The sequence below is a fragment of the Trachurus trachurus genome, assembly GCF_905171665.1.
Source record: "Trachurus trachurus genome assembly, chromosome: 15".
Taxonomy (NCBI): domain Eukaryota; kingdom Metazoa; phylum Chordata; class Actinopteri; order Carangiformes; family Carangidae; genus Trachurus; species Trachurus trachurus.
In genome coordinates this window covers 28,305,273-28,318,084 of record NC_139906.1, presented here as the reverse complement: position 1 = coordinate 28,318,084, position 12,812 = coordinate 28,305,273, and the positions used below count along the sequence as shown (strand labels likewise).

The 12,812-nt window shown below is 42.2% G+C and overlaps 1 protein-coding gene across 2 annotated transcripts; it reads right to left on the bottom strand.

Annotated features, from left to right (window-relative positions):
• Nucleotides 1-1,284: 1,284 nt before the first annotated feature.
• On the bottom strand, nt 1,285-12,329 carry tk2 (thymidine kinase 2). 2 transcript variants are annotated; one of them, XR_014595951.1, is made up of 11 exons: nt 12,114-12,329; nt 10,511-10,548; nt 10,329-10,403; nt 7,816-7,869; nt 6,714-6,800; nt 6,540-6,616; nt 6,337-6,425; nt 3,637-3,716; nt 3,460-3,540; nt 1,569-1,862; nt 1,285-1,537 (listed from the first exon to the last, which is right to left on the bottom strand). XR_014595951.1 is itself a non-coding variant. In XM_083987533.1 (10 exons), exons 1-10 carry the CDS (start codon nt 12,271-12,273, stop codon nt 1,776-1,778), a joined length of 828 nt encoding a protein of 275 aa, XP_083843659.1. In that variant the 5' UTR covers nt 12,274-12,329; the 3' UTR covers nt 1,285-1,775. The 2 variants fall into 2 exon arrangements, 1 of the variants encoding a protein (XP_083843659.1); XM_083987533.1 differs by having other exon boundaries at nt 1,285-1,862.
• Between the last annotated feature and the right edge of the window lie 483 nt (nt 12,330-12,812).

Genomic DNA, 12,812 nt, shown 5'->3' with positions numbered 1-12,812 from the left:
ATTTTGGGTGAACTATCCCTTTAACACACTGTTGTAGCATCTGTGAATGAAAAGCAAAAAACTGCCTTCAGTGTTTCTTCATATTGAATTGTATTGAAAAGAAGTTGACTCCAGTATGTATTCATTCACTTGAATGGGGAAGTGGCGTCAGACTTCTTGAGCCAAATATATTAAATGTTAAATTTAGATTTTGGTGTGCTATTACTTTTATTTACTTCGTTTTTTTTTTTATCAAGACTTTATTTGAATCAGTCTGTAAATGATGTGAACCAGTTTATAAAGGCAAAGGAGCAGACGTGTTGTAAACTGTACAGCTCTTCTGCTATGACTCATCTTTTGTTGAACGGGTTTTTTCCACATAAAATGTGATAAAAAAAAAATCAAAAACCATCTTTGGAGCTCGTCTATTTCTACTTCATGAGAAATGAGTAGGGGAGTAGGAGTAGGGGTACATTAAGATGAGGAATAAAAATGATAGCAAACAAAAGGAAAACAATAAGATCATAAGAAGCCGCAACACAGAGAATGTGAGAAACATGGAAATGTTAACAACAGCTGAAGAAGGAAGCTTCTGGTAGGCAAGGGAGGCAGGGAGAGCAGGCCAGCTTAATGGGAGGACTGGATGGCAGACTGGTTCATGGGAAGGGAGGGCAGGCCGGTTCAACAGCAGGGGAAAAGGGGGGTAGGGGGGCGATGCAGGCAGCGGTCGGTGCAGAGAGGCTGCCGACTGGCTCACAGGGTGTCAAGAGTTCCAATATGTGGCACCTGCTCATCTTAGTGAGCTATATGATGCCCTGAAATTATACATTTTATACAGTTTTGTCATTTGAACCATTTCTTTAAAACAAAAGTCTGACTCAATGCCCCTGGAAAATGAGAATGATCAATATTCAATATTATTTAAGTATTCTTATAAAAATATGCTTTCTTCTGAAAACATTTAATTGAAATAGATAGATTTTTCTGCCGTTTCTGTATTTAAATTTTAATGTATTTTAGCAACACAACAGCAGGACTTACACTAAACACAGCTTTTTGTCTCCGTAATTATGTCAAATCTGTCAAGAAACAGTGTTGCATTGCAAAGTGAATTACATGTATTCCACATTTGAGTCCAGATTTATTTTCCTCCATATAGTCAGATTTTTATGAAAAAATACCAAGTACACCACTTGACATTGCACCAAGTGATGTTAGTGGTGTCACGTCATGTGGATGTTATGAAGGTTAAACACTTTGGCAGCGGGGGGATTACAAATCACAACTCAGGATTTTCTGAAAGAACTGTTTATTAAAGACAAAACAACATTAAGAACAAAGATTCCCTTAAGATAGAATAAATTAATGACAGAGTAACAGTTCAACTATACATTATGTATTATTCTTCAGCTCCTGACTTCACCTGCCTCTCTCTGAGGGCGTTACAGTACTGGCTCAGCTCCTGCTTTCCCCTCTGGATGTGTAAACTTCACTTTATTCAAGCAAACTGATAAACATGAAGTGGAATGACTGGGCTGACTGTGACCTGTGTGAGCGGCTGATGGAGCAGTCTCCTGTGTTTCAGTGACAGACTGGAGCTCAGTGGAATGTGTCAGTTAGACTCAAGTTTGATCGTTTAGGACAGAAAGCTTTTAACGTGATGTAACTGAGAACTTTTAGGTGTAAAGAAAAGCAGCAGCTATGAGTTAGTACGGGAACGCCTGTAACTGTAAGAGTAAATGTAACAGATCAGTGTTGATGCATAACCATTGTGTTGTGTGTGTGTGTGTGTGCAGCTAGACACTGCTAGTAGCTAGGATCTTATCCCGGTTTTCTTCATACTTGTGCAGCATCTTCTGGAGGTCGTGGTCTGCAGGAATCACCTGTGTGCGCACACACACACACACACACACACACACACACACACACACACACACACACACACACACACACACACACACACACACACACACACACACACACACACACACACACACACACACACACACACACACACACACACACGGACAAGGAAATAAAAATTAGAAATAAATATGAGAAATAAAGAAAAAGGTTATAATCGTCTTTTAGTGATCAGTCGTACATGTGGAGCTTTTCAAGGGAAACTAAAAGTCTGGTTGCTTTTCCTCTGTGTTGCTAACCCTCCACTTGGCCATGTGCATTTGTTTACAACGAAGCCAGTGAAAAATCAATACATGGAGAGGTGGATAACGTTATATAACATATACGATGTTACAACGTGTATATTTGTGTGTAGTCTTAACAAAGGATCTTGGGTTACGGAGCGCATCTGTGTCAAGGTGCGCGGAGAAGAGAGCTGGGACACCGGGGCGGCGGCCAAGTACTACGCTGATGTTGCAAGGTTGGTTTTCAGCCAAGACGCCAGGTGAAGACAGAGAGCCTCCGTTCTCACTCCTAACAAGTCACAAGTCATGTAGATCACAATTACTCTGGAGCTTTTTAATTAAAGGTATAATATGTAGGAATTCCCCCCATCCAGCGGTGCGGTTGCATATCAGAACGTATTCTTGATGTTGCATTCACGTGAAATCAGGCAGACGTCAGACAGACAACAGACGCTTCATGTAACAGGATAAACAAGTGGTCCACCAGCACGAGGCAAAACAATACAGGCCTGACAATATGTTGTCATGGTGATGTCGTATTGTTTACCTGACCCACGTTTTACCGTCTTTCTCTCGTGGAGTAAAATGACATCCGGTTGGTTTGCCGACGGCCGTCTGCCTGACTGCACCTGAATGCAACATCAGTGCCTCCGTCCTTCCTCACACTACACAGTGGTGACAGTTTTAACAGGCCGAGCCGACAGCTCCGCTGAGTTTCTATGGTTACCTACGGTCACGCTGCCACTCAACATAAAAAATGGCGATGCAACATGGCCGCCTCGGTTCGGTGCTTCGCCCACTTATGTATTTGTAACGACTTGTAACAACTCATTCTAAGGTACCAGAAAGCTTTCATTTGTATGCGGCTGTGATTCCACTTCAGTGAAATACGTATTTATGAAAGACATATTTGATTTTTGCTAATAAAAAGCCAAATAAGTTACATACTGGGGCTTTAAGGTAAAAATGTAGCATAGACATGGGAAAAATCATGCTTAGTTCCTCTTTAAACCACAGAGTCCACTTTAAAAAGTGAAAAAGCTTATAACTGTAAAAACTGACAATGAGACACCAACTGAGTGTTACTATGATAATAATCAGACTTTTCTGGGTTGAGAAATGAGTCAAACATCTGGAATAATTTAAGAACACATCCCATACTTAAGTACACATAAATCATTTTGAGACATTTTAATACAGAACAGATGTTTATTCTAACATTCTAGCTCACTCTGTTGGTCCATGTGGTCACCTGAGACCACCTGGACTCACGTGCTGGATAGAAACTGTCTACATACACAAACCAAAGTACAGAGTAGAGTCTCTCTCTCACCAGGACCGGAGCAGGGAGCGGGGCCGAGGTCTTCCTGATCAGCCAGTCCTCATGCAGCTGGTGGAGAGACTCCAGATACTCCTGGTGGACACACACACACACACACGGCAGCACATTGGTGACCAGTTGGGTGAGCTGTTTCCCTGAGGTTGACTGACAGTTTGCCTGGCTGCTCACCAGTGGAATGACTTGCTCCTCCTCTCTGCATCTCTCCTTCAGCCTCTGGTGGCAGGTCTCAGGAGACGTCTGCAGGTAAACTGGAGCGACAGGGAAGAGTCACGTCAACAGGCTGCTGCAGCTTCCAACCTGGTTATCAGTCAAGTCAAGGGAGTTCATCACACATCTACACTGCTGGTCTCAGATGAGGGATGATCGTGATGATTTGCCAATAGATTCAGTCGATTTACTGTTACAGAGTCTGGATGGTTTCATAATGAACCATTTTGCAGTTAGGGCTGTCACAGTTATTACATAATCACCGTTACAACGCCGGTATCGTTACTGACAATAAGATGACTTTATGACTTTTATGACTTTATTTTACAGGATAGGGGCTATCCTGTAATGTGCCATCTCTTTTTCGAGGGGGTCCATAAGTCGTTACTCAGCGTTGCTTGACTTAAGAAGTACCATCAGAAAATAATACACCTGTTTAGAGAGGAACTATGCACAGGGTATATACAGGAATCTTGAAGTTAATTCTAATACCTTTTTAAGACTTTTTCAAGACCTTCTCAATATTTTTCAACACCTCACCGCCACTTCAAGCTGTAACCATTTACATCAGTGACACTTTCAACTCAACGGTTTTAGTTTGTGATAAAGACTATAGACCACTATGATACAACAGAATTCAAAATAGGCTGGGATAATAAATCAAAGGCAAAGTTTATCAAAAAAAATAAAAAAACATTGCTCCACTCTCAAAAAACAAAAACAACAATCTTCTTTTCTTTTTCATGTACTGGTCCATCTTTGTTTTTTAATAAAAATGAATAAATTCACACACTTTTACAATGTTTTTTAGGACTCAAACTCTTGAACAGCTAATTCAGAAAAATTCCTTCAAAATGTAAGACTTTATAAAGTCGTGAAAATACTTTTTAATACTTTTTAAGGGTCTTAATTTTCCCAAAATTGATTTATCACCTTTTAATACTTTTCAAGACCCCGCGGATACCCTGATGCAAGTGTAATGGAACATTTTGATATTAACCCATATTATGTTTTACAAGTGTTGTATAATCATGATTGTGACATGTGGTAGTTAGTTAATCCCTTTGAAGACAGACAGCAGAGAGTTTCACTCAGGACAGGTTAAAGGTCAGGAGCCAGAGAGGCTCCCACACTGAGTGTCCTGTGGAAATTTACAAGGGATCGTTGTGTCCTGGTGGTGAGACTGGGCAGAACCACCGGAGCTGCCATATTGTGTCTATTGGCATGTGTTTGGGAACTATAAAGATAGTGAGCCTGAGAACATCTTCAGTTACCTCGCCCACTGACCGTGTGCTGTCCAGTTGTACGTGTGTGACTCCATTCATGAATGTTTATTAAAACTCAAGAAAGACAGCTGACGTGTGAAGCTTTAGAGCACTAATTTTTGCCACCACACAAGTCTGGTCACTTTTCCTGTGTTGCTAACCCTCCACGACAGTGAAGGTCCAGTTTACCATTAATTGCCATACAAATAATTGCGATTAATGATTTAATAGCCTTTTTCTGATCATTTTATGCCACTATTATAGTATGAGCCTAAACGTGGTTTAATAATACATATATACACCTTATGGAGAAGAAGAGGCTATGCAACTAAATCCATGATGCTAATGTCAATAGATGCTCATTGAATATTAGAGATGAAGCTCCTCCAGATAAACAGTTTGTGGCTCCATTCATGTGTCATTAAAGGGATAGTAGCATTTTTTTTAAAGTGGGGTTGTATGATCTACAAATAGCCCCTAAGTACTTTAATTGCAGTAGAAGACTCTCTGCACTCCTCCCGTTAGCAACGCCAGCCCATAGCCCTGCCCAGAGATTTACAACATACAGTGTTGTGAACAGACCCAAAGAAACGGCCTATTTTCGTGGCCTAAAAGAGGTTTTACCTGGAAAAAAAACGTTTTCATTGTTTGCTATAATATAATTTTTTCCAGCCCCTCAAAGTGCAGGAAAAACACAGTTTTTATTTGGACCTAACCAACTGCTGATCGGTGGGCGCTAACCCTGGGCGGAGGGATACGTGAGTTGGTTAGGTCCAAATAAAAACTGCGTTTTTCCTGCACTTTGAAGGGCTGGAAAAAAATATATTATAGCGAACAATGGAACTGTGTAATTTTTTTCACGTAAAACCTCTTTTAGGCCGCGAAAATAGGCTGTTTCTTTGGGTCTGTTCACAACACTGTATGTTGTAAATCTCTGGGCAGGGCTATGGGCTGGCGTTGCTAACGGGAGGAGTGCAGAGAGTCTTCTACTGCAATTAAAGTACTTAGGGGCTATTTGTAGATCATACAACCCCACTTTAAAAAATGCTACTATCCCTTTAAACCATAGAAGAAGAATAAGGGGGTGCAACATGATGATGTCATTAAAAGAGGGCCAGTCAAACCTCAAACGGTGGAAATAGTGATGGAAATCTGTAACTTCTGTTAGTTTGATCCAGCTGTTTTGAATGGAAACCATTGTAACCATCATGCAAAATAATGTGGTTGTGGTCAGATCAAATGATCACGGTCAGGAAACAGTAACTTTTTTGATTACTCGTTACTGGAAAAAGTATCGCAGTTTATTTTAGCGCCATTATTCCCATCACTGATCACCAGTCCTGACACTAACTACAGCCACTGTTTCATGTCCGTTCAGTGTTTGTGTTGTTCTCACCGATCAGATCGACAGAAATGGAAATGTTGGTCGTGATCCAGTTGAACCACTCGGTCAGAACAGCGAAGTCCACCTCTGGCATTTTCCCACTGAAAGAAGAATTAAACAGCAGGAGTGGGAACACTGTTGGGGCCGTCACGGATGATTCATAAAACTGACATCATAAAACTGTTGGCTCTCACTTGTTTCTTAAATGACAGTACCTTCTGAAGAGATTCTCCACAAAGACGTACTTAGCGCTGAAGATGGACCTCTCCATCATGGTGATGGGCGCCGCCGACTGAAACCGAGCAATGAGAGGGTTTGGGCACAAAAAAGGCTCATTTCCTGATGGTGTACAATAAAGTGGGTGTGTTTCCAGGCAACAGTGCACTCACTACAGACACGTGTCTCTGCAGCATGGTGAGCTGAACGTAGGTCTGCAGTGTGAGGCCCCAGCGCTCCGGGTCCTGGTACATCAGACTCTGCAGGGACAGAGACGGACCTCATCTTAGTGTAAAGTCTCATCAAAGGGGACATGTTATGGAAATATCACTTTTTGAAGGCTCTTTAACATATATTTTGGTGTTTGTTTTGGCTTCCGGCCTCCAAAATGTGAGAATTGACCAAAAAATCAGTAATTTTCAGGCTCCTGAGGTTGAAATCCATGTGGTTTTACAAGATGTTCCCTCAGTTCTCTTCCAGTGATGTAACTAGTTTTCAAATTTGCATAGTACCACCTCTACCTGGTACCAGTAGAAGAGGTGGGGCTAGCAGTGGCTGATTTGCATTTAAAGGGACAGGCACTGAAACCAGCCGTTCTGAACAGGGCTGTTTAGAGAGGATGAAAAGAGCTGTGATGTTTGATCCTTGGGGGATTTTGACCGAAGCATGTCACAGACATGTCTTTAAGACATGGGAACTGTTTTGATTTGTGGAAAATGGGCAGAATATGTCTCCTTTAAGTGCATACAGCTGTGAGTACACTGCTATATATGAACTGGATCACACCGACATAACCGCGTGACTGTGATCACAGCAAAGGCATGTCAGTGTACAACTTTTAATATATGTCATGTGGCCAATGAAGTTTTTGCAGTCAGTAGTTTAGTCAGGTGTATGACGTGTTTACATGTGTATGGCTCCTCTAACATCTGTTCTTGTGTTTGGAAACTACTACGTAGAATTAACATCAAGTCATCCCTATGCAGATCAGTCTGCAGGGTTAGTCCTGCTCTGTGCTCCAGATTATAACCAAGTTAACAGTGAACAGTGAACAGGTCGTTGAATAAAGTCTGTTTTTTCATGAATCCCAGACTGACTCCATAATGTTGAGATCAGGGAAAAAGGTTGGAAACCACATAATGGGTAAGAATCTAAACATCTGAAGTGCCTAAAACCTTTGCACAGCACAGCAGGTTGAGGCTGTGACCTGTTACACAGGTGTGATGTCATGTGTGTGCGCTCACACTACAACAACAGTGTTGTCGTGCACAGTACCAGAGGGTTGTGTCCGTTTAGGTCCCTCCATTTAGCCACTGGTTCTGTGAGGACCTGAAACAGACAAGAGAGGAGAGGGAAGATGTGTTCATGAACCGTACACTGTTTTTTTTTTAAACCAACTTTATTTACAACACACAGACAAAACACTAACCAAAACCATAGAACAATAATAAAATAATAATTCATTAAGAAACTGAGTAAGGGGCCAGAATAAAAAAAATTGTTGTTATGATGAGAAATTCTCTACAGTTGTTTTTCATGGTGACTCCTGACTGGATCTGAAGAGAACACATCTGTATTGATGGATCTGAGCTTCAGTCCATCAGATCATGTCATGAACATGAAACAGCTGCTCTGTTGTTTCTTAATTGTGTGTGTGTGTCCTGGGGGAAGCTATAATGGTGCACCGCTTTAAATATCGCTGCAGCAAGGCATTGTGGGATGGCATTCCAGTCTTTCCTCTGCTAAAAGAGGAGATAGGACAGGAAACACAGCGGCTCCTGTTAGACACTTCAGCTCATTTCAAACAATTTGGAACATTCATAAGAAAAAAAAGACTCATTCACAGCCATGTTTTTATTGTATTGCTTTTCATCCAAACTCACCCCCCCCCCCACCCCACCCCACCTCACCCATGTCAAAGGTATGGAGGCCCTGAGGCCCAACGCATCGCAACTGAATTAAACAAACGTGCTGCAAATACACACAAAACAACCAAATAATGTGTGTTTGTGTCTATTTGTAGCAAAGGTGTTGACTGAATTTGTGTATCTGTTTGCAGTGTGCTGAGCCTCAGGGGCCACCGTACCAATGGCAGTTATTACAACTCAGGCCAGTGTGTGTAACAGTAAGGCGAGGCAGGTTCATTTGCATCAGCCATCTTTGACAAACAGTTTATCTCAACGGGCTTTACACAGCATCATAACAACATCCTCTGCCCTCTGGGCCTCACATCCACCAAGGAAAAACCCCCCAGGAGAAAAACAACAGGAGAAACCTCAGGGCGAGAGACAGAGGACGGATCTCTCACCCAGGACGGGCAATAGATAGCACCGTCACATACTGTGCAGCACCCACTCCTGCTGAGTTCAGCAGTTTCTAAATTTTTTTTTTACAAGAAATGGTCAACAAATTGAAAAAAAATTTAAATAAAAAATAAAGGAAAAGAAAATCTCATTAGGTTTTTACTATAGAAACAAGTCTTGCTCCTCTCTTATTAATGTGAAACAAAAATTGGTGGAAGCAACCTTTTTTCCTGTTGTTGACTATGGAGATGTGCTGTATATGAATGCTTCTGCTCAGATCCATCACCAACTGTCGTCCCCGTACTCCCCATTGTGTACTCTATTCTAAAGTTAACTGGACGTCCCGATGCCTCAGTCACTGCTATGTGTTTATTTCTGGGTATCACTCCCTCCTATTTGTCTTTTAACAAGGAAACATGGAACTCACAATCTCCATCTTCAGTTACTCTGCAAATTTGTAGTTCCCAATGTAGGAACTGAACTGGGCAAGAAAGCGTTTAGGTTTCTGGCACCTTACACTTATTAATTACAGTCTGAACTCCTGTGTCATTGCAGTCTAGCTTGTCTGTGTGCAAGTGTTTTGTGGGCAGGTTTGAATGTTGTTAGTCTAATCTGTTGTTTACTGTTTTTAATGTGTCTATTGGCGCTTTTCCACTACACAGTCACAGCACGGTTTAGGTGCTTTTCCATTACAGCTTCTTCATAGTTCCTCCACACTGCCATGATATGACGACCGGTGTGACACCGGGGGCGGGGTCAGACGACGCTCTGGCCAATCAGTGGACGGCAGTCGGCTGAAGTCATGTTTTAGTATCGCTTGGGCTCGCTTGGAACCCGGACTGAGGTGTTACCAAAAGAGTACCAGTTATCAGGTGCTAGGGCAGTGTTTTTCAACCTTGGGGTTGGGACCCCACGTGGGGTCGCCTGGAATTCAAATGGGGACGCCTGAAATGTCTAGTAATTGATAAGAAAAAATATTGATAAATATATCTTTAACTGATTATTATTCTTTTTAACATTATGAAGAAAAACACCACACACAATCTTAAACAACTGTATTTTAAACTTTCACTTTCGCTAATATAAATCCAGTTCAAATAAAATGCAGCATATAAAAATATCTGAGCTGACGCATCTTGATTAACGGCCACGATCACATGACTGCACATGATCGGGGGTCGCCAGAAATTTGTGATGTCAAAATGGGGTCACGAACCAAAAAAAAAAAAAAAAAGCGTGTAGAGCCGTGCCGTACCGCGCTAGTGGAAAAGCGCCATATGTTGGCTGCCCTCTTGGCCACGTCTCCCTTGGAAAAGAGATCTTTGATCTCAGTGGGACTAACCTGGCTAAATAAAGGCCAAATAAAAGATGTTGAGTCCAGACAAGAACACGGTTTACAACAGTAGGAGTGGTACTTCCTGGTAGGAGCACACATACATTTTCTACGTACGACTGTAAAGTGGAAGAACTCAGCTTTTGTTTTACCTCTATGTCACTGGTTTTGCTGAAGTACTCCAGACATGTCGTCTTCCCGCTGGCAATGTTCCCCTCCACACAGATCTGAGAGCAGTGGCAGAGGGACACATGGGACAGGACAGACCATCAGGACCTTGTTGTCAGTTAGCTCTGATTTGAGTGAAAATAAGAAGTGAAGGTCAAAGACTCACCACTGGTTTCTTCTCCTCACCGCTCCGCACCAGTTTCCCTTGGGAGGAAGACAACATAGTGAGACAAGACGTCAGTTCTCACACTGTCCAGTCAGGTCAGCAGCAGGCTACGGCGGGGCAGAGGGGCAGAGGGGCAGAGGGGCAGAGCAGAGCACAGCACAGCAGGCAGGTAGGTAGGTTGCAAGGAGTTAGCAAGTGCACAAGCTTTTATTTTTATCCAAAGTCCACACTTTAATGCTCAGTGTCATCATGAGAGGAGGCAGAGGAGGAAAACTGCTGGTGAGGATGTGACAGGACAGGGATGAGACAGCTTCAAGCAAAACTCCTGGGAATCCAATTCAGTAGAGAACATGTTTCCTTTTTCTTTAAGATACTTTAAATATATTTATGGCTGTCATTTTTTTGGGCAAATGTATACGGCTGGTTTTTAATTCCAGTGTTGAGTGGATGGGTTCTATTCACAAGCCCTGGTGGGTTTCGTCTTCCCACCTGTGCATCTTTCTTTCTTTTGTTGTTGTTCTCTCTTTTTTTTAAATCAAATTTATTTATTTAACCAGGCAGAATCATTAAGAACAAGTTCTTATTTACAATGATGGCCTGACAATGCTGGCCCAAGGGCCGTGGGTTTGGATCCTTTGCTGCCTGGCATCCTCCCTGTTTCCCTCTAACCTTTCCCTGTCTCTTTCTACTGCTCTATCCAAATAAAAATAAAAATGTCCAATGTTTAATTATATGAGGTGATGAGTTTGCAAGAATTAAATAATGAGTATTTCATCATACTGTGTGTTGCTTTGGATGATGAAGTGTAATTGGTCTGAAGTGGAGCATCTTATATGTGGCAGCCTGAGCCTATTGTATAAGAATTGATTTAGGAAACATGGACAGGAATTGTAAAGACTGGAAATAAAGATGGCAGCAGCCTCAGTGACATTACCCCACAGGTTTGTGAAGAGAGGGTTTGAACTTCATAGTGAGTTGAGTGATGACTTAATTACCCCCCACCCACACCATCCTAACTGCCAGCTCATCTAAAAATGGTTTAAGAGCCGGGGCGTGTTGGTTTATAATTAGGATTCGTTCACCCAACTGTCACTCAAAGAGAACAGGCCCTCGACTCTACATAGTTTTGGTCCGTAATACAATATAAACATATGAGATTCTACTGTAAAGTTAAGTTGGACATTTTATTTTAACATGGGACTCTATGGGGACTGGCTCACCCTAGTGGTCAGTGGAGGAACTGCAGACTACCCATTGTTTTGTAATTACGCAGTTCACATGTGGTCTCGGGTGCTTCAAGTTCAGTTTAACATATCAAATTCAACGCACCACAGTCTGACCGAGAAGATATATGAATGATAATAATACACCATTAAAGTTGATGTGTGACTGAGTGAACTGTCACTGCTGAGCCTGGATTGCATCATGCTCTGGATAGGCAACAAGAGGGGGCGGATGGATGGTTTCATAAATATAACATCACAGCTCACGGCTCCAGACACACTGCCGTTTACAAAACATGAACTATGTGTCAGTAGTAACATTGGACACTTTAGAGCAGCTGTAGATAAGATGTATTATTGTCTCTGGGCTCCACACTGACCTGGAGGACGGTGCTGTGTGCCGCTGTGAGCCCAGCTCCCTCTCCCAGCACCGAGCCACAGAGCGCGGGAACAGCCGGCGGCCGTCACCGCAGCACGGGGAGCCGACAGCAGCCGGACGGTCCTCGACAGCAGCGCTACACCACCAGCAGCCACCGACATGACGCAGGACACACAGCCGAGGAAGGTGAGCTGCCGCTGGGCTCGAGTCCAAGCAAACGTCGCTGGTCCAACCGGAAGAGACGGTTCTTCTTCTTCTCCGACAACTAAGCGGCAGATGGAGAGCGCCGCCTACAGCACAGGAGGACTCAGCGCTCAGTCTGTACTATCGGTAGAGATCATAGACTGTAAAGATGAAGAAAAATAATATGCACGTAAAATCTAAATATCTGTCTGACTCTGATATGTATACGGTATGTCTCATGTCCTCAGTGATTAGTAGAAGGTTATATGCTCTTTGAAGTTACTGTTATACTTTATTTTACTTTAAATTGAGTCTCTGCCTCATGCCAGTGTGTTTGTGTATAAAACAGATTTAATGATCAAAATATTAATCTTGCTGGTTTATTACAGTGGTTTAGTGTTGCATTAATCCTGTGACCAGTAGTAATTCCTTTTTTCAGACTGAAAAAGAAAAATAGCCTAGTATTAGGTTTTTTTTGTTTTTTGTTTTTTAAATCTTATTTCTATTAACAAATTCC

Coding starts and splice junctions, on each gene's coding strand:
- tk2 (XM_083987533.1), bottom strand. CDS start 12,273: ATGTCGGTGGCTGCTGGTGGTGTAGCGCTGCTGTCGAGGACCGTCCGG. Junction 10,549..12,113: donor CACACAGCACCGTCCTCCAG/GTCAGTGTGGAG, acceptor CTTCCTCCCAAG/GGAAACTGGTGCGGAGCGGT. Junction 6,801..7,815: donor TAAACGGACACAACCCTCTG/GTACTGTGCACG, acceptor CTGTCCCTGCAG/AGTCTGATGTACCAGGACCC.